This window comes from Anomaloglossus baeobatrachus, chromosome 5 (assembly GCF_048569485.1).
Source record: "Anomaloglossus baeobatrachus isolate aAnoBae1 chromosome 5, aAnoBae1.hap1, whole genome shotgun sequence".
NCBI lineage: Eukaryota > Metazoa > Chordata > Amphibia > Anura > Aromobatidae > Anomaloglossus > Anomaloglossus baeobatrachus.
This window is the reverse complement of record NC_134357.1, coordinates 226,859,971-226,881,993: the sequence shown is the minus strand read 5'-3', so window position 1 is coordinate 226,881,993 and position 22,023 is coordinate 226,859,971. Positions and strand designations below refer to the sequence as shown.

Sequence of the window (22,023 nt, the reverse complement as noted above, 5' to 3'; positions counted from 1 at the left end):
TCTGGTCACAGCAACAGCTTCCAAATTCAAAACCACACACCTGTAATCAACCCCAGACCTTTTAACTACTTCATTGATTACAGGTTAACGAGGGAGATGCCTTCAGAGTTAATTGCAGCCCTTAGAGTCCCTTGTCCAATTACTTTTGGTCCCTTGAAAAAGAGGAGGCTATGCATTACAGAGCTATGATTCCTAAACCCTTTCTCCGATTTGGATGTGAAAACTCTCATATTGCAGCTGGGAGTGTGCACTTTCAGCCCATATTATATATATAATTGTATTTCTGAACATGTTTTTGTAAACAGCTAAAATAACAAAACTTGTGTCACTGTCCAAATATTTCTGGACCTAACTGTATTTTGATCACATGATACTTTTTATACATGTTGTCCTACTCCAAGCTGTATAGGCTTAACAGCCAACTATCAGTTAAGTAAATCAGGTGATGTGCATCTCTGTAATAAGGAGGGGTGTGGTGTAATAACATCAACAACCTATATAAGGTGTGCTTAATTATTAGGCAACTTCCTTTCCTGTGGCAAAATGGGTCAGAAGAGAGATTTGACAATCTCTGAAAAGTACAAAATTGTGAGATGTCTTGCAGAGGGATGCAGCAGTCTTGATATTGCCAAACTTTTAAAGTGTAATCAGCGAACAATCAAGTGTTTCATGGCAAATAGCCAACAGGGTCGCAAGAAGCGTGTTGGACAAAAAAGGTACAAAATAACTGCCCATGAATTGAGGAAAATCAAGCGTGAAGCTGCCAGGAAGCCATTTGCCACCAGTTTGACCATATTTCAGAGCTGCAATGTTACTGGAGTATCAAAAAGCACAAGGTCTGCCATACTCAGAAACATGGCCAAGTAGGTAAGGAAGGCTGAAAAACGACAACCTTGAACAAGAAACATAAGATAAAACGTCAAGACTGGGCCAAGAAATATGTTAAGACTGATTTTTCAAAGGTTTTATGGACTGATAAAATGAGAGTGACTCTTGATGGGCCAGATGGATGGGCCAAAGGCTGGATCAATAAAGGGCAGAGAGCTCCACTCCGACTCAGACGCCAGCAAGGTGGAGGTGGGGTACTGGTATGGGCTAGTATCATCAAAGATGAACTTGTGGGACCTTTTCGATTTGAGGATGGAATGAAGCTCAACTCCCAGACCTACTGCCAGTTTCTGGAAGACAACTTCTTCAAGCAGTGGTACAGGAAGAAGTCAGTATGGTTCAAGAAAAACATGATTTTCATGCAGGACAATGCTCCATCACATGTATCCAACTACTCCACAGCGTGGGTGGCCAGTAAAGGTCTAAAACATGAATAAATAATGACATGGCTCCCTTGTTCACCTGATCTGAACCCCATAGAGAACCTGTGGTCCCTCATAAAATGTGAGATCTACAGAGAGGGAAAACAGTACACCTCTCGGAACAGTGTCTGGGAGGCTGAGATGGCTGCTGCATGCAATGTTGATCGTAAACCGATCAAGCAACTGACAGACTCTATGGATGGTAGACTGTTCAGTGTCATCATAAAGAAAGGTGGTTATATTGGCCACTAATTTTTTTGGGTTTTGTTTTTGCATGTCAGAAATGTTTATTTCTAAATTTTGTGCAGTTATATTGGTTTACCTGGTGAAAATAAACAGGTGAGATGGACATATATTTGGTTTTTATTAAGTTGCCTAATAATTATGCACAGTAATTGTTACCTGCACAAACAGATATCCTCCTAAAATAGCCAAATCTAAAAAAAAACCACTCCAACTTCCAAAAATATTCAGCTTTGATATTTATGAGTCTTTTGGTTTGATTGAGAACATAGTTGTAGATCAATAATTAAAAAAACCCTCTAAAACACAAATTACCTAATAATTCTGCACACGGTGTATTTTTACACCATGAGACGTTCATGTAGCAGCCATGGGGAAAAGGGTTAACTTATACTCGTCGCCGGGCCTGGTGATGTCGGGTCTGGGGATGTCACAGGTGGCCCTACCCTGCTTTATGGCCCTAAGGTGTACAATAAAGAAGGGGGGATGATAACGGAGGTTTGTCTCGTGAAGCCACTTGCGGTATGCGGCAAAGGAATAGCCGCCGCTGCTGTCGCTGTCCTCCGGGGCGGATGGTTGTAGCAGCTAAGATGTTTCTGCTCCCCACAGGTGGAGCGGGCCCCAGGGAGGATGATGAGGGATGTAGTGATGGCCGGCGCCGAAGCGCGGGGCGACGGCAAGGACAGGGCGGACACAGTCTATGATGGTTCAAGGTTTCTTTACTCACAGTTCCAGTTCGCCCGAGAGATACCAGTTACCGCCGTGATGGGCTCCAGTTGATGCCGGATCCGTCAGAGATCAGAACCGGTACGGTGTTCGATGGGCCCTTTTTTATTGCGCTTCTAGAGGTGGATCTGTGACGCCCTGGCCTATCAGGTCGTCACAAGGGTGCCGTGCAATCTGCCCTTCTGCATGGTACCCACTCCTCCTTGGTTACGGGTCCTGTCCCTTTGGTGTTGCTAAGAACAGGTATACACAAATCCTGAGGAACACTCTGCACTACACCCACCTTACACCCATTGGGCGGCCTGAGGGGAATAGGGACACCCAGATGGAGGGATGGTAGAAGGAGGGCCAGAAATGTCAGGAGTAGTCAGAGAGTAGTCAGTGAGCCGTGACAAGGAAATGTCACGCTGCGGAGCTGGGCTCCTGTACCCGTCCCAGGTGCCAGACGTTGGCCTGGCCTGGAAGGAGCTGGAACCCCGGTCGTAGGGGGTATTGACAGGGGACACGGTACTGCCACGGAGGGGAGATCGGCGGCCTTGTGCTACAACCGGGCAGGGACCAGGGCACGGCGGGGTACGCCAACCCTAGGCTGGGAAGGAGCTTTATGCAGCCCAGTAATTCACTCGACGAGGACGAAATCTTCACGAACCATTTCTCCACCCGCTCCAAAATCGGGGTACTAGCGCAACGAGGGGGATAGAACTTCCCAAAACCGTCCAGAAAATCCTAAGCGTGAACCCTGAGAGCAAGCTCATTCTGCTAGCCACGCAGGTGAGCGGGACCCGAGTAGTTTCAGGCAAAAGGGATCCACACAGAGTAAACACAGTGCCAAGGAACAAGGCTTCAGACCAACCAGCAACGCCAAAAGGGCACGGACCCAGCATGTTCAGCCAAAGGCTACTGGGCATTCAAGACTTTGGTTTACCCGGTGTCAGTGTCAGCATCTCTGGACTGTGTGAGTACGTCATGCCCCTCTACTCCCGACGGGTCCCCAGCCAGCCATCACCGAGCCCCGGGACACCGTCTCCCTTCCCACGGAGGGGTTAACATCATGAGCTGCCATTCCATCGCTCCCGGGCGCTCTCTCCCAAACGCAGCAGCGGTGGAATCCCGCTTTACCGCGACCCGTGGGTGGCGTCACAAACACTATCTAATCCTTTCACCCCCCTTTTGTAAATATCTTTTCCCCCTTTTTCATTTCGAGCGGCCGCGCGACCCCGCCTCGGGTCCGGAGACCCCTCGAGCCACTGCGGATCCGGATCCGAGCAGCCCGTCGGCTGTCGTGGGGGTGGCACACCTCGAAAATCTTGGCGTCACGAACAGGATGCGAGCAGGACCCACTAAGCTGGGTGCCGTGCGCTTTGAAAAGTGAAGTCCGGGAGTCCAAATCCTTTTTCCCACAACGTCCGTCATTTTTCTGCTGTTTTTCGCGCCAGGGGCGCCGTCTTCCTCGGAAACTGCGCGAAGCCGAAGCCCCGCCCTTCGTCCTCAGCCTGAATCAGGAACCGGAAGTTCCCAGAGGGCCACAGCGCGCGAAAGAGTGCTGGGAGAAAACTGAGGGGGCGTGCCTGAATGTAGCGAAAGTGGAAGAGAAGCAGGGACGCCAGGACTCTGCCATACTGTTCCCGGACAGCACAGAGGCAAGATGGCGGAGCGGAGCTGGTCACCGAAACGTGCTATTCCCAGGACCACGAATTGGATTGAAGAAGAGACCGAGCAGCTGTGCAGGAGAATGCGGACGCAGTTCCTGTTCATACTGAATCACCGGAGGGAAGAGATGAGGAGCCTGGTGGTGGCGGCGAGATCAAAATCCCACGTGAAGAGAGGGTAAGTGGTTACGCAGTCCCTGTTGATTACCTTAATCCGGCCATGGCGGCTGAGGGATCCGGTCCGCCCCCACTTGCAGCAACCACTCCACCGTCACCTACCCTGTCCTCAGCGGACGCCGAACTGCCATCACCCATCCCGGCAGCGGAACCTGCAGTATTTTCATATGAAGCTCCAGCAGCAGCCCCGAAGCCTACCGTCATCCCAGTCACGTCAGCGGTCACCCGGACCCCGGCCAGATCAGACCCGGCCGCATCACCGGGCCCGTCCTCAGAGGCGGAGCACCTGGGCCCTGAAACCCCGGCTGCGGAGCAGTTGGTCTTTCTACCTACAGCAGCGGGAGTGGGACCTGCAAGTTCACAGATTCCACTACCGCGTGACATCCTGACGGCTGTTGGGGCCGCACGAGACCAGTTCAAGCCAGAGCCAGTTAGGGAGCTGAGGCCAGACCCCAACGCCCAATACTGGGAGCGACACAGCCAAGAATTACAGCAGGAGATCGTCACCAGAGAGCGGCGACGATGGGAGCTTGCCACCCGCTACAGAGCAGAGAAGGAGCAGGTGAGGAGCGCTGCTTCACGAGTTAAAGGGCCACGGTGCCGTGGTCTTGTGGATCGTTTTGACCCCGAGCAGGGATGGGGTTTTATCCGTGAAGCAGGCCTCACAGCAGGGGTTTTGTGTCCCGGTGGAATGTGTCTCCACACCTTCCTTGGAAACACCCTGCACGTAATCTGGAGCCCGAAGAAATGGTGACTTATACCCGACACTCCGGGGAACAGAGCTGGTATGCCCTGGAGGTGACCAAGCATATGATATATGAGGAAGGGTATGTGTCGGCAGAGGTAGCACGCAGCCGCAAAGAGGCGTGGCTACGGGACCCGACCATCTACTATTAAAGTAAAAATGCTAATGCCACAAAAAGTTAACGATGCCATATAACTGTTAGGTATCGGTGTTTTTGTTTGTTGTTTTTCAGTTTGTTGTTTTTCATATAGAAATTGCTAGAAAATGAGTGCTTTAATGAAATGGTTTTAATTAAACGGCAAAGTAACCTGATTTTCCTCTAAATTTGCTACAAGTGTACAACCGGTACATGGACTTTGTTGACTTTTTCAGGGACTTCGTTGTTGTAATAATTAAGTAAAAATGGACCATGGTCACAGGACTGGCGTGACCAACACAAACTTGTGTCTTGTACATAATCTGACCTCCTGTGCCCACAAGAGTCGTCTGACACATCCCGGGACATTCACCCGGCCAAGGACCCACTTTAGATTTCCAGGGGAAACAGGTTGTTTGGGTGGGGAGTTATTGGGATCCGGGACGTTGGGACTGAACTGTCGCAGGAAGGGACTGCAACGGGGCAGGTTGAGTCCCCGCTGCCTTCAAAACCGGTGGCGTCCCCCTGTTGGCAGATGAACTCTAATGTTGTAACATTTAAGAAAAAGTGCCTCCCTAATGTGGGATGAACCTGCTAATAAATGTTATTTATATTAACCTTTTTCCCTTACAAGTTTAATAATTGCTTGGTGTCCTGTAGCTCGCGGACGAGCTACGTTTAACAAAGGGGGAATGTGACCGCCCTGAAGAGTATCATCACGTCATCTCCAGCCCAGAAGTCATTCTACCTGTTTGCCATGGAGGAAGACAGCAGCCCTGTGAATACTACTCAGCCAGATTGAACACCTACCTAAAGCACCAGTTGAAGATCAGTGCCCATATGGCATCACTGCTCCCTGACAAAGTCACCATCTCCCGGTGTGGGGTCATTAATCCTGCTAAACCTCTCCCTCTTCCAAGGGGGGAGGAGTGTCCCACCTCTGACACCTTGGTGGAAGAGGTAGTCGACTCTGGCATAGCTGAGGAAACTCTGGATTCGATACAGTGACGGATACACCTTTGGACCCTGACTTAACCCCTTTGCGGATGGATCAAGATGTGCATCAAGAAGACGGTTCCACATGGGTATGGTGCTGGTAGCAGAAGATGCTGTGCTGATAGAGCAGTCGCTACCCGCATGCCTGTCTGTGAAGAAGCAGATGTATGTGCTCTCGCTGAAGCCTGCAAGATGGCAGCCAGCATCTACTCTGTATGGAAGACAAGAGACTTGATCACTGCCAATGGAACTGTACACCGCCATGAGGCCATAGAGGAACGGATGGAAGCTTTGCTATTGCCAGACAGAGTCGCGGTGAGCAGGGTTGAGGCCTACATTGGAGGAGTCAAGGGAAGCAGTAAGAAGTGCCCTCACTGACAGAACATCCAAAGAAGCCCCAAGACCACTTACCAAAGAAACAGTCAGTCAATCTGTGCTTTTTGAATGACCCCGATGTGAAGAAGAAAGGAAAGATGGAAGGTCTTGAGAAAACATTGTCCTGACCCTACAAGAGCAAGTCCCAGAAGAAGAAGAGGACTGAGATAGGGTGCAGCTGTGGGCTCCCGGAGACCATAGAAAGTGGCTAGTGACCTGCTTTCACTGCCAGCCAAGAGATATGACAGGCCTTAGACACAGAACTGACTCTACACACCCCATACCAGCCACAGAATAGAGGGAAGGTTGGGAGGATGGGGCAGTGTAGAAAGCAAGGGCATGAGAGTCTTCCCCTTGAATTGTTCAGTGTCAAACACACCCCAGCAGGGACCACTAGGTTGAGACCCTATGAAATCCTGTTTAGAAGTACCCCCAGATACTTCAACTAAGCTTATTGTTTGTTTAAACATTTGCTTAATATACGTTTTTGAGTTTTCTCCTCCAGATCCAACCAGATCTAGATTTTTCTCTTTTCTTTTTCTCTCTTTTTCTCTCTCTCCTCACTTCCTCTCTATTTTCCTCAATCTTCCTCTCTCTTTCCTCAATCTTTCTCTCTATTCCTCTCTTCTCAATCTTTCTCTCTCTCTTTTCCTCTCTCTTCTCTCACTCTTTTTCTTTCGGACGAAGATCCATGCATTCCACAACAAAGAGATGTCGGACCTGAGACCAGGAGATGGCTGTCTTCCCTCTTCTACCCGATACTTTGTGCCAGGACGATGATATCTAAGCATGTGGACCGGAAGACGACTGTGCATTCCACCTTTGATGATGTCCCACCATTACCGCCTGAGGACTGAGGAGCATGAAACTCTGAGTGAAACCAACCCTGATAAATATTAGCCAATTAGAGGACTACTGCCACGTTCCCCCTTCCTGAATAACGTGTGCAAATGGAACATAGCCATGAGGACAGTCTAGAGAATACGGTCAGGATCTGGCTTCCTATGCATAGTCTGTTGGGTGGGGAGATTCATCCACAAGGGATGGGGTATCTCGTATGTGAGTGAGGTAACCATTGGCATTAGGACAGATATTGATCGGGAAAAAGTAAGGAAAGACTTTTTGGTTATCTCCAAAGGGGGGACTGTTATGGACAAGATTATGAACTATTATGAGTATGTAAGAGTTATATGGAGATATCCATAAAGAACAGGATTGAAGATGGTGTTTGAACTGTACCACACATATATCTCTTGGCATAAGAGTCAGACAGACAGTCTTGTGACAAGTGAATTATGCTGACATTGCTTAATATAAATGAGGAAGCAAGTACATTACAGAATATTCTATATCACAGAATAAGCTGTTCTACTTTATCCAATAGGAGACGTGTTACGTATTCTTGGCACCTAGCCAATAAGTCCGTTTAAATGTATTTTCACTTCCGGAATAAATCAGTCTTACTTTCAATTCATATCCGAGTACGTGTCTCTGGTGTGGGTGAAAGAGAGTGGTATGCATGCTACCACAAGTGACTCATAATTTGGACTGCAGACAGTTTAAGAGGGATGCATGACTAGATTGCATCGAAGTAAATTTATGGCCAACATTAACATCAGTACCACATCCCCAGGTTCAAAGGGGGCAGACGGAGCCCGCTTGTTGAAGTGCTGCTCTTGCTTTTCTCGGCTCTGGCGCAGATTCCTCTCCACATACTCCTGGATCTGTCGGTACTGCATCTGCCGCTTGGTTTCCCAGTTGTTAGTGGAGGGAAGGGCTTTGGGTGCCTCTATGTCCATCTCCAGGTCCACGGGCAGCCGTCCCGGTCGGGCTCTCATCAAATATGCGGGCGTGCACTTGGTGGAACTGCAGGGGATGTTATTGTACATGTCCACCAGGTCAGGCAATTTCTCCGTCCACAAGTTCCTTTCCTCCAACGGTAGGGTCTTGAGGAGGTTCAGGACCAGGTGATTCATTTTCTCACACATCCCGTTAGTCTGGGCATGATATGGCGTAGTCCGGATCTTCTTACACCCGTACAATTGACAGAACTCTTGGAACATCTCCGCTTCAAAGGCTGAGCCTTGGTCTGTGAGTACCCTCTCCGGGTAGCCGTGCGGTCGGCAGAAGTAATAATAATAATAATGTATTCATTTATATAGTGCTGTTAATACGACAGCGCTTTACATACAATTGCAACACTGTCCCCATTGGGGCTCACAATCTTGGTTCCCTGAGATTATGTCTTTGGAGTGTGGGAGGAAACCGGAGTGCCCGGAGGAAATCCACGCAAACACGGGGAGAACATACAAACTCCTTGCAGATGGTGTCCTTAGTGGGATGTGAACCCAGGACCCCAGTGCTGCAAGACTGCAGTGCTAACCACTGAGCCACCGTGCCGCCTGGAAGGCTCTAGCCGCAGTACGGCCTGTCAGATCTTTAACAGGGACAGCCAACATAAACCTGGAGGGGTCTACAATGGTCAGGGCATATGTATACCCGCTTCGGCTGGGCGTGAGCTTGACGTGGTCCAGGGCAACCAACTCCAGCGGCTGGTGAGTGACGATCGGCTGTAGGGGGGCCTTTTGGCTGGCTTCGTCCCGCCTCCTCAGTGTGCAGGGACCACATTCTCGACACCAGGCCTCCACAGACTCCCGCATCCCACTCCAGTAAAACCGCTCTCTCAGCAACATCTCCAGCTTTTTCCAACCGAAGTGCCCTGCGCCATCATGGTAGGCCTGCAGGACCCTGGGCAGACTGGCTTGGGGGACCACAACCTGGTGGACCTTCTCATGGGTCTTCGGATTGATCATCTCCCTATACAGCTTCCCCTGATGTAAATACAGCCGGTTCCTCTCCTTCCACAGCCGTTGAGCCTCTGAGGGGGGCGTGGGGTCCATCCTGGAGGAGCCCTGCGCGATCATGGTTTTGACCAACTGGACCGCGGGTTCTTGATCCTGGGCTTCCTGCCACCCCTGGCCGGGCAACGGGTCAAGGTTCACCTGTTGTCGGTTAATGCAGGGCTTCTCACCTCGTGGCTGATGGAATGTGGGTAGTTCGATCTCCTCAAGGTCGTCATCTTCCACACCTTCTTTGGGCAGGTGCGGCATTCGGGACAGCGCATCCGCATTGGTGTTCTTGCGGCTGGCCCTGTATTTGATAGTGAAATCGTAATTGGAAAATCGGGCCATCCACCGCTGCTCCAGGGCACCCAACTTGGCCGTATCTAGGTGTGTCAACGGATTGTTGTCCGTGTAGGCAGTAAACTTCGCCGCTGCAAGGTAATGCTTGAACCTCTCTGTTATTGCCCACACAAGGGCTAAGAACTCCAGCTTGAAAGAGCTGTAATTTTCGGGGTTCCTTTCCGTCGGCCCGAGTTTTTTGCTGGCATAGGTGATCACTTTTTCCTTCCCATCCTGCACCTGGGACAGGACCGCACCCAGGCCCACGTTGCTGGCGTCGGTGTAGAGGACAAACGGGAGGCCATAGTCCGGGTAAGCCATGATTTCTTCCCCCGTCAGGGCCGACTTCAGCTGATGGAAAGACTCCTCATGCTTCTCATCCCAAACAAACGGGGGACCGGGGGACCTTCCATTCTTTGTCTGTCCCACGAGGAGATCTTGCATGGGCGCGGCCATCTTCGTGTACCCCTTGATGAAACGGCGGTAGTAGCCCACCAGGCCCAGGAACTGCCTCACCTCCTTCACTGTGGCCAGTCGTGGCCAGCTCTGGATGGCAACAATCTTCTCTGGATCCGGGACCAAATCTTCTGCGCTCACCACATGTCCGAGGTATTGCACTTTGGGTTTCAGCAGATGGCACTTCGAGGGCTTCAGTTTCATTTCGTACTTGGAGAGAGCTGCGAACACTTCTGCCAGGTGCTCCAGGTGGGCCTGATACGTCTTGGAATACACGATCACATCGTCCAGATACAATAGGACAGTCTCGAAGTTGAGATGCCCCAAGCAGCACTCCATGAGCCGTTGGAAGGTTCCCGGGGGCGTTGCACAGCCCGAACGGCATACTGTTGAACTCGCAGAGTCCCATGTAGGTAGCAAATGCGGTCTTCTTGCGGTCTTCCGGTGCAACCGCCACCTGTCAGTATCCACTGGTGAGGTCAAGGGTAGAGAAATAATTAGTAGTTTTTAGTGCGGCCAGTGACTCTTCAATACGGGGGAGAGGGTAGGCATCTTTGTGCGTTATCTGATTGATCTTCCGGTAATCCACACACATTCTCATGGTACCGTCCTTCTTCCTTACCAGCACCAACGGAGCTGCCCAGGGACTACAACTATCCCGGATGACCCCTGCCTCCTTCATGTTCCTCAACATTAATCCCAATCCAAACAACTCGTGTTGGACAACCACTTATGCAATATATGAAACCAGAGAAAAAAGTGGTATAACTCCATTTAATTAAAAACAATATTTTTATTAAACATATTAAAATTTCACAACATTATCAATCAGCAAATTCCACAGCGGTAGATCCTCACAAAATAGGTGAGCTGGTATCATAATACAACATTTAATTATAGACAGTTCATATATAACCAGGTCAGCAGCTTGACAATTATATTATAAGCAGTTAGTTATAGATTAAGTGCCAGGGAACAAGCCAGTAACCATTGGAGCTTTAAATAGTAATACAGCTTACCAACTGGAAGGCAATCCCTGTTAATCATAAATCTGTCAATAAGCTGAACTCATACTGACCAGTAACGTAGATACCGCAACACCTGCCTGTCCCAACGCGCGTTTCACCCTCTTCCTGAGGGGACGTATGAGAGACTAGTGTGAATCGAAGGTATATATGTGCTAAACAATCACCTTGAAATCAAAAACCTGTGTGCAAGCCTGGTAACTTAGAATAACTTTGTGTGGCTGAAGTAACCACACCTAAGGGGCGTTGCTGGCTGACTCGTCATGCTGATAGCCTATCCTGAAGCATTAAATCAGGGCCTGCGATCATACGGCCCGCCAGCGGGATGCCGCAAAGCCGCAATCAACCAGTAGTTAATCGTACATATAAGCGATATGAGCAGTACTGAAAAGGAACATATCTACCTGAGTGTGTGGACTGTATTAAAAAGGATCATCACCGAGGCGGAGAAGTAAGCCGCAGCGTTCATATCCACCATGACAGCAAAGTCGTCATGGAAACTGAACTATACGCCCATCAGGGAGTTAATTCCCCGTCATTACTTTGAGAACCAATCAAAAGCCACAACGTCAGCATCGATGACATCCAGTCTGCCAATAGTGTGCAGCGGAATCGTGACTCATATCATGACACGCCCACACAGCCTGCGAATGATGCTGGTACTGGGCATGCGTCAGGTATATGCGAGTGCCGCGGCGTCTCAGTTTGCCATCAGTTGTCATGGTTACTCAGGTTAAACGCCCTTCAGGGCGTAACGGATGATTCACAACCTAGAGAGCCAATTATTGATCATAACAATAGTGGCCACCGTGGTCCGGCCCGCCAATGAGGCACGGACAGATTACAATCGGCCACCAGTTTGCCAGGCCTTCCGGACTGTGCGGCATATGAACAGTGTTAAAAATGGGGCGCACATAGTGGCACAGTCCTATTATGCCATGGCGTCCCTCATTATCCCACATCATTGTAGACACATACGTCATGATCAAACAGTCACACACCACCAATCACAACCTTATAAGTTCGAATCAATATAAGGAAACCCCCTCTATTCCATAATCTGTAAAACATATAACCCATGAAAAATGTATAACCCATGAAAAAAAGGGTGTATAACCCATGAAAAAATGTTTGCTGAATAATTAGCTCCAGTCCTGATATATGGCTAACCTATACGTCGGGTATCATATATGGTAGAAGTGCAAAATATATATCAACCCATCATCAATGAAAACTAACATCTGAGTCATTAGATAACCAACGACACATTTATCATATATTTCATTTATTACTTATAACCATGCCACCAAAATTGGTCATAAGAATTCAAACAGGCAACTGCCCTATTAATATTACAATTAGTACAATGGACAGCCATTATCAATACAGGGCATGGCCAATTACTTCCCATTAATCAATCCGTGAGTCTGTCATTATGAACCATTGATTTAAAGGGTTGAGAGACCGGCTATAAACACAGTAACCATAAGGGCAGGAATCTCAGTCTCCATCCTGCCGCGGCCACCGGTAAACCAAAACCGTCAGGCAATTTATGCTCCGACGGGGTTGGCCACCATTAGGGCCGCAACAAGAGGGAGACATTCGTGACCCCAATGGTCCTGCGCTCGGCCAGAAACGCAACTTGTGAAGGGAAAAAAAAACAAACAATGGGTAGAATGTTGTATTACATCCAGTCCAAAATGCCTGGATTCAAACTTCTAGAGAGGTCCTCCATTAGCACGAATCAGCATGATTGTGTTGATGTATTCCAGAGCCTTAAGGAAAAGCACACAAAAATTAGTAAATGCAGATAAGTCAATAGTGAATAAAATCAAACAATCTGCATTAATTCCATCATTCCTGGAGCGGCGAAACTCCAACACATATATATCCAAGATCCAAACGTCACCGTTAGATTACGGTCTTTAAGATAATGTAACCTAAAAAAATAACTAAATATAAAAAACAATTAAAAAGATATTAATATACGCATATATCTCACTGCTCGTTCAACCTACAGGAAAGAGCTGAAGCCAAAGTGCTCATTAAGCCCTTTGGGTGCAACAGTATCTAGCAAGTAAATCCACTTAGTGAATAAAGTGGAAGTGGAATAAGCCAGGGAAGGAGTCTTGCGAGGATAATTTGCATATTCCCAGTGCCTTCTGGGATAAGTGAAGAGTCACCGCGAGCTCAAGGAGAACCGGGTTTTGGCCGTTACAGCCGGAAGGAAGACTTCTGAAAGCCAGGGAAGGAGTCTTGCGAGGATAATTTGCATATTCCCAGTGCCTTCTGGGATAAGTGAAGAGTCACCGCGAGCTCAAGGAGAACCGGGTTTTGGCCGTTACAGCCGGAAGGAAGACTTCTGAAAGCCAGGGAAGGAGTCTTGCGAGGATAATTTGCATTTTAGCCTGTCTTCTTCATTGTGAGCGTGAGTGAGCAAAGTGTGAGCAAAAGTAAGTGTGAGTAGAATTGTTTGTATTTAGTTGTTTAATTACTTAACATTTGTTTAGTGCTATCCCCATTAGAAAATGTGCTCCACTATTGCTAATGCGATCCAGTGTACATCTTGTCTCATGTATGCAGTCCTTGAAAAGCCGTTCGAGGGTGCATACTGTTGTTCGAGATGTGAGCAAGTTGCACATTTGGAAGCCCAGATACTGGATCTAAATGAGCAGCTGGCAACTCTGAGATGCATTAGCAATATGGAAAGGAGTTTGCTGCTCACTGAGCAGCAGCTTGCTGGGTCAGATGTGGGGGAGGATCGTAGTAGGGAGCGGCAGGACGGTGAGGTAGGTAGCTGGGTGACAGTTAGAAAGGGGGGTAAAGGGAAAAGTACTAGGAAGGCTAGTCCTGAACTGACACACCCCAATAGGTTTGCAAACTTGGCAGATGAGGGGGATGTCATTACAGGGGTAGCATTGCTGCAGCAAGGCATGACCTCTGAACGCCAGAGGAGTGTCTGCTCCAGTAAGGGGGGGAATAGGAGTGCAGGGCAGGCAAGACAGGTACTGGTAGTGGGGGACTCAATTATTAGGGGGACAGATAGGGCAATCTGTCACAAAGACAGGGATCGCCGAACAGTGTGTTGTCTTCCTGGCGCTCGAGTTCGGCACATCGCTGATCGGGTTGACAGATTACTGGGAGGGGCTGGGGAGGACCCAGCGGTCATTTTACACATTGGCACAAATGACAAAGTTAGAGGTAGGTGGAAGGTCCTTAAAGATGATTTCAGGGAATTAGGTTGTAAGCTTAAAGCATGGACCTCAAAGGTGGTATTTTCGGAAATACTACCTGTGCCATGAGCCACACCAGAGAGGCAAAGAGAGATCAGGGAGGTTAACAGGTGGCTCAGGAATTGGTGTAGGAAAGAGGGTTTTGGGTTCCTGGAGAATTGGGCCGACTTTTCAGTTGGCTACAGATTCTATGCTAGGGATGGGCTGCATCTTAATGGGGAAGGTGCAGCTCTGCTGGGGCAGAAAATGGCTAGAAGGTTGGAGGAGTGTTTAAACTAGGAATGGGGGGCGAGGGTATTCACTTTATAGAAGGGGAATGTAGTGCAGATAGTGACCAGGGCACAAGTAATGAAATTGGGGGTGGTACGGGGGGAAGGGTTAGGACAGGTAATACAGTAAGCAGGAATCCAGGTACAGAGTCATACGTAACGTGCATGTACACTAATGCCCGAAGCCTCACAAATAAGGTGGAGGAATTAGAATTAATATTGTTGGAAGAAAATTATGATATAGTGGGGATATCAGAGACATGGCTGGATGAGAGCTATGACTGGGCTGTTAATTTACAGGGTTATAGCCTATTCAGGAATGACCGTACAAATAAGCGAGGGGGAGGTGTGTGTCTATATGTAAAATCATCCTTAAAACCCATCCTGCGTGACAACATATGTGAGGGTACTGAGAATGTAGAGTCCCTATGGGTGGAGATAAGGGGGGGGAGAATGAATAATAAAATACTGATAGGGGTGTGTTATAAGACGCCGAATATTATGGAAGAGGTAGAGAATCTCCTCATAAAGCAAATTGATAAAGCAGCGAGTCTCGGAGAGGTAATTATTATGGGGGACTTTAACTATCCTGATATAAATTGGGGAACAGAAACTTGCAGTTCCAGCAAAGGAAATAGATTTTTGATAACAATGAAAGATAATTACCTTTCACAAATGGTACAGGACCCCACAAGAGGGGGAGCACTACTAGACCTTGTACTAACCAATAGGCCAGACCGCATATTAAATATACAAGTTGGGGGTTACTTGGGGAATAGTGATCACAAAATAATAAGTTTTCATGTATTCTTTAGTAAGATGTATAGTAGAGGGGCTATAAGGACACTAAACTTCAGGAAAGCAAATTTTAAACGGTTGAGAGATGATCTTAGTGCAATAAACTGGGATGATGTACTAAGTAATAAAAGTACACAAAGCAAATGGGAGACTTTTATGAGCATCCTGAATAGGGCTTGTGCAGAAAATATACCCTATGGGAACAAACATGCTAGAAATAGGAGGAAACCCCTATGGCTAAATAGAGCTGTAAGGGAAGCAATAAAAGAAAAACAGAAAGCCTTAAAAGAATTAAAGAGGGTAGGTAGCGATGAGGCATTATATAATTATAGAAAATTAAATAAAATATGTAAAAAGCAAATTAAGTTAGCTAAGTTTGAGACAGAGAGACTCATTGCGAGAGAAAGTAAAAATAATCCTAAAATATTCTTTAACTACATAAACAGTAAAAAAATTGAAAAGCGATAGTGTTGGCCCCCTTAAAAATAGTCTTGGTGAAATGGTGGAAGGGGATGAGGGTAAAGCCAACCTGCTGAATGACTTTTTTTCTACGGTTTTTATACAAGAAAATGCCATGGCAGATGACATGACCAGTGATACCATAAATTCACCCTTGAATATTACCTGCTTAACCCAGCAGGAAGTACGCCGCCGCCTCGAAATCACTAAGGTTGACAAATCTCCGGGCCCGGATGGCATACACCCCAGAGTACTGCAGGAATTGAGTTATGTGATAGATAGACCATTATTTTTAATCTTCTCAGATTCCTTAATAACAGGGTCGGTACCGCAGGACTGGCGCATAGCAAATGTGGTGCCAATATTCAAAAAGGGGACAAAAACTGAGCCGGGAAATTATAGGCCGGTAAGTTTAACCTCTACGGTTGGTAAAATCCTTGAGGGTTTCTTGAGAGATGCTATACTGGAGTATCTCAAGAAAAATAACCTTATGACAGAGTATCAACATGGGTTTATGAAGGATCGATCCTGTCAAACTAATTTGATCAGCTTCTATGAAGAGGTAAGTTCAAGTCTGGACCAGGGAAATGCAGTGGATGTTGTGTATATGGACTTTTCAAAAGCTTTTGATACGGTGCCACACAAAAGGTTGGTACAGAAAATGAGAATAATGGGGATAGGGGAAAATATGTGTAACTGGGTTAAAAACTGGCTCAGTGATAGGAAACAAAGGGTGGTTATTAATGGTACGTACTCGGACTGGGTCTCAGTTCATAGTGGGGTACCACAGGGGTCAGTATTGGGCCCGCTTCTTTTCAACATATTTATAAATGACCTTGTTGGGGGCATGCAGAGTAGAATTTCAATATTTGCAGATGATACTAAACTCTGCAGGGTAATCAATATAGAGGAGGATAATTTTATATTACAGGGAGATTTATGTAAATTGGAGGATTGGGCTGAGAAGTGGCAATTGAAGTTTAATGTAGATAAATGTAAGGTCATGCACTTGGGTAGAGGAAATAACATTTATGATTATGTACTTAATTGTAGAACACTGGGTAAAACAGACACAGAAAAAGACTTGGGTGTATGGGTGGATGGTAAACTTCACTTTAGTGGACAGTGTCAGGCAGCTGCTGCCAGGGCTAATAAAATAATGGGATGTATTAAAAGAGGTATAAGTGTTCATGAAAAAAATATAGTTCTACCTCTGTACAAGTCACTAGTGCGACCGCACTTAGAATACTGTGTACAATTCTGGTCACCGATATATAAGAAGGACATAGCTGAACTGGAGAGGGTGCAGAGAAGAGCGACCAAGATTATTAGAGGAATGGGTGGGCTGCAATACCAAGACAGGTTATTAAACTTGGGGTTATTTAGTTTGGAAAAACGAAGGCTTAGGGGAGATCTAATCACAATGTATAAATATATGAGGGGACAGTACAGAGACCTTTCCAAAGATCTTTTTACACCTAGGCCTGCGACTGGAACACGGGGGCATCCGCTACGTCTTGAGGAAAGAAGGTTTAATCATAATCACAGACGAGGATTCTTTACTGTACGAGCAGTGAGACTATGGAACTCTCTGCCGCATGATGTTGTAATGAGTGATTCACTACTAACATTTAAGCAGAGCCTGGATGCCTTTCTTGAAAAATTTAATATTACCAGTTATGTATATTAGATTTTATGACAGGGTATTGATCCAGGGAACTAGTCTGATTGCCGGATGTGGAGTCAGGAAGGAAATTTTTTCCCCATTGGAACTTGTTTGCCACATTGGGGTTTTTTTTGCCTTCCTCTGGATCAACATGTTAGGCTACAGGTTGAACTAGATGGACTTAGAGTCTCCCTTCAACCTTAAAAACTATGATACTATGATACTTGCTTTCCAGTTTACCCAGAGTTGTGTTAAAATCTCCTCCTCTGGGATCCTCTTTGATCTGATCTATTGCCTTAATTTTCAATGACGCAGGGTTAGAATTGTGGAATTTCCTAAAGTGTCTAGGAAGAGTCTTCAAATGTTCATTTTCCAGGGCTGTTTTGGACTTTTCTATGTCACGTACATGTTCGCGTGTACGAATTTTGAGTTCTCGACTCGTAAGGCCAATATAGAGTTTGCCACAGCCACAGGTAGCCTGATACACCACATTTTTTGATGAGCATGTTAAATGCTGTCTTATGATGTACTCCTTCTGCCCTTTCGTGCCAGAAAATGTTTTAGATTTGATCATATTCAAACAACCCTTACACATCCCACATGGGTAAAAGCCCGGAGAAAGTGGGGTTTTCAATTTGTTTTTGGAGCCCTGATAAGCACTATGCACTAATAGGTCCCTTAGATTTTTGGACCTTCTTGCTGTGATTAAGGGATGGTCAGGCAGACATTGTTTCAGGATAGGATCCATCAACAACACTTGCCAATGTTTGTCTAGAGCTGCCCGCAGGTCACTCCAATGATTATTAAACGGGGTAATTAGCCTGACCGGTTACTCCGTTTTGCTCCGATCCTGACTAGAGTATAATAGTTGCTCCCTCGGAGTATTCAAAGCTCTCCTATAGCCTTTACAGATACATTTCCTGCTATATCCTCTGCTCAGGAACCGATTAGTCAGTTCCTCAGCTTGAGTTTGAAATTTGTCATTAGAGGAGCAGATTCGCTTAGCCCTCAGAAATTGGGAGGTAGGGATACTCTTGATGGTTGCTGGATGGTGGCATGACTGAGCATGGAGAAGGGTATTTGTTGAGGTCGGTTTCCTAAATATGTCAGTGCTTATGTCCCCACTATGGGAGGCATGAATCTTGATATCTAGGAACTCCACCGAGCGTCCATATTTATATGTCAAACAGATGTTTTTATTGTTAGAATTGAGTCGATTCATAAACACATCCAGTTGTTCAATTGTGCCCTCCCAGATGAACCAGACGTCATCTATGTACCTGATCCAATTCTGGACCAGGCACACATATTCATCCGGCTCCGTCTGGAATATTTGACGCTCCCATTCCCCCAGAAACAGGTTAGCATATGAGGGGGCACAAGCCACCCCCATTGCTGTACCCTGCATCTGGAGGAAAACCTCGTCCTTAAACATGAAGCAATTATGCCGTAAGATGAAATTAAGAAGTGTAAGAATGAGGTCCACCAATCCTTGGTCCAAGTTACTGGATTGTAAAAAGAACCCAACAGCAGCCAGCCCATCTTGATGTCTAATAGATGAGTATAGGGCCTTAACCTCGGCCGTAACCATCAAAGCCCTATCCCCAATATTGAGATTTTCTAACCTTTGTAAAGCCGCGGTAGTGTCCTTAATGTGTGAGGGCAATGTAAAAACCAGTGGCTGTAAATAAAACTCAATAAAATCACATACCCTCTCACATAACCCTCCATTACCGGAGACAATTGGCCGTCCGGGAGGGTTTTGTGGGTTCTTATGCAGCTTTGGGATTATGTAAAATGTTGGCATCCGGGGGTTAGCAACCAGAAGTGAGTCCAAGATTTTTTTAGGAATAACTCCTATTTGGAACGCCCTATCTAAGATTTCAAAAAGCTCAGCCCGATATTCCATCAAAGGGTTATATAGCAACCTTTTATAGTTAGTGGAGTTTTTCAAAATTTTATAGACTTGTATCTCATATTGAGTGTTAGGCCAAATAACCAAATTTCCGCCTTTATCGGCGGGCTTTATTATCACATCAGGCAGAGCTTGTAATTCCTTTAGTGCTGCTCTTTCAGCATAATTGAGATGCTCATAAATATTTAGACCCTCAATCTCATTGCTGACCAACTTGACAAATATGTCAACCGCAGGGCATGAACTGAACGGAGGGAATTTTTTGGATTTTGGATATAAATGTTTCGGGAATGTTTTAAGCTCCCGAATTGATTCCCCCAGATAATCAACATTAGACTCAACTCCCAAAGGTTCACTTACATAATCATCTGCATTTCCGATATTGCCTTCCATAGCCAAGGAATTTAAGGCTGATATGGCTTCTTGTTCTTTTTTGGAGCTGTAAACTTCTCCTAGATTGGATTGATAGAAAAAACGTTTTAGTTGGATTTTTCTTGCGAATAAGTGCAAATCCTTGACAGTGGTAAACTTATCGAGGTTACTAGAGGGGGAAAAGGATAAACCCCTCTTCAAAACACTTAATTGATGGTCCGTAAGAGAATATGAGGATAAGTTGATTACCTTCAATTGATCATCACGGACAAAGCCTTCATGATGGTATATTTTAGGCTGAGTTCTTGTTCTATCCCACTGTCTTGTTCTCATAGGTCTTTTATCCCATGTTTCGACTTCACTTTGGGAATTTTCGCCTTCACTAGTTGAGGCAACTGAAGAAAGAGAGGAGCTTCTGTACTGTACTTTCTCTTTCTGCTTTGGGATCTGCCATCTAAAGATCTTTTGCGCCTCGAAATCCGCAATATCACGATGGAATTTTTTTCCTTTCAGTTGGCTGATCTCCGCCTCCCATTTTTCAATGTCTTTTTCTAGTTCAGAAAAAAAGTTGTTAATCGCTATTTCCTCAATATCTTTAGTCATACTTTTCTGAAGTTCTTCCAACTCCAAATCAAGGGCGGCTAGGGACGACGTATTTTTATCCACAATGATCCGCATAAACTCATTGGAGCAAGTGAGAGATGCTTCAATCCACCTTTTCATCAGATGCTCATCCTCTAAAGGGAACGTGGGGTAAGTCTGTATTCTCAAGCCTCTAGGCACGATTTTAGCAGATAAATAATTTTCCATAGAGACTTTAGTCCACCACATTTTCATCTTTTTATGCGTCAAATTACCATAATATATGGTAGAAGCCTGGCAAACTGGTGGCCGATTGTAATCTGTCCGTGCCTCATTGGCGGGCCGGACCACGGTGGCCACTATTGTTATGATCAATAATTGGCTCTCTAGGTTGTGAATCATCAGTTACGCCCTGAAGGGCGTTTAACCAGAGTAACCATGACAACTGATGGCAAACTGAGACGCCGCGGCACTCGCATATACCTGACGCATGCCCAGTACCAGCATCATTCGCAGGCTGTGTGGGCGTGTCATGATATGAGTCACGATTCCGCTGCACACTATTGGCAGACTGGATGTCATCGATGCTGACGTTGTGGCTTTTGATTGGTTCTCAAAGTAATGACGGGGAATTAACTCCCTGATGGGCGTATAGTTCAGTTTCCATGACGACTTTGCTGTCATGGTGGATATGAACGCTGCGGCTTACTTCTCTGCCTCGGTGATGATCCTTTTTAATACAGTCCACACACTCAGGTAGATATGTTCCTTTTCAGTACTGCTCATATCGCTTATATGTACGATTAACTACTTGTTGATTGCGGCTTTGCGGCATCCCGCTGGCGGGCCGTATGATCGCAGGCACTGATTTAATGCTTCAGGATAGGCTATCAGCATGACGAGTCAGCCAGCAACGCCCCTTAGGTGTGGTTACTTCAGCCACACAAAGTTATTCTAAGTTACCAGGCTTGCACACAGGTTTTTGATTTCAAGGTGATTGTTTAGCACATATATACCTTCGATCCACACTAGTCTCTCATACGTCCCCTGAGGAAGAGGGTGAAACGCGCGTTGGGACAGGCAGGTGTTGCGGTATCTACGTTACTGGTCAGTATGAGTTCAGCTTATTGACAGATTTATGATTAACAGGGATTGCCTTTCAGTTGGTAAGCTGTATTACTATTTAAAGCTCCAATGGTTACTGGCTTGTTCCCTGGCACTTAATCTATAACTAACTGCTTATAATATAATTGTCAAGCTGCTGACCTGGTTATATATGAACTGTCTATAATTACATGTTGTATTATGATACCAGCTCACCTATTTTGTGAGGATCTACCGCTGTGGAATTTGCTGATTGATAATGTTGTGAAATTTTAATATGTTTAATAAAAATATTGTTTTTAATTAAATGGAGTTATACCACTTTTTTCTCTGGTTTCATATGTTCCTCAACATGTCTTTAGCGCATTGATAATGTGCTGGTGGTATCGGCCTGTACCTTTCTTTAATGGGTGGGTGTGTGCCTGTGGGGATATGATGTTGAACCCCCTTAATGCTCCCGAAGTCTAGCGGGTGTTTGCTGAAGACCTACTCATACTCTTGTACTACCCTGTATACTTCGCCTTTGTGGTGTACTGGGGTAGACTCAGTGCCGACATGTAGCTCCCGACACCACTCCTCTAGCGGCATGGATGGTGTGTCACTGC

General features: G+C 46.3%; 1 protein-coding gene across 4 annotated transcripts in view; it reads left to right on the top strand.

Moving 5' to 3' along the window:
- The window catches only part of SMTNL1 (smoothelin like 1), a 549,144-nt gene that overhangs the window by 317,439 nt on the left and 209,682 nt on the right, over nt 1-22,023 (top strand). Inside the window, exon 5 of one of the 4 annotated variants that reach the window (XM_075349142.1) lies at nt 7,045-7,681. The exons of the other annotated variants lie outside the window; for them this stretch is intronic. Coding sequence (XP_075205257.1) covers nt 7,045-7,081 — 37 coding nt within the window. The 3' untranslated portion in view covers nt 7,082-7,681. Of the gene's footprint in view, nt 1-7,044; nt 7,682-22,023 lie in introns of those variants that run through there. 4 annotated transcript variants of the gene reach the window in all.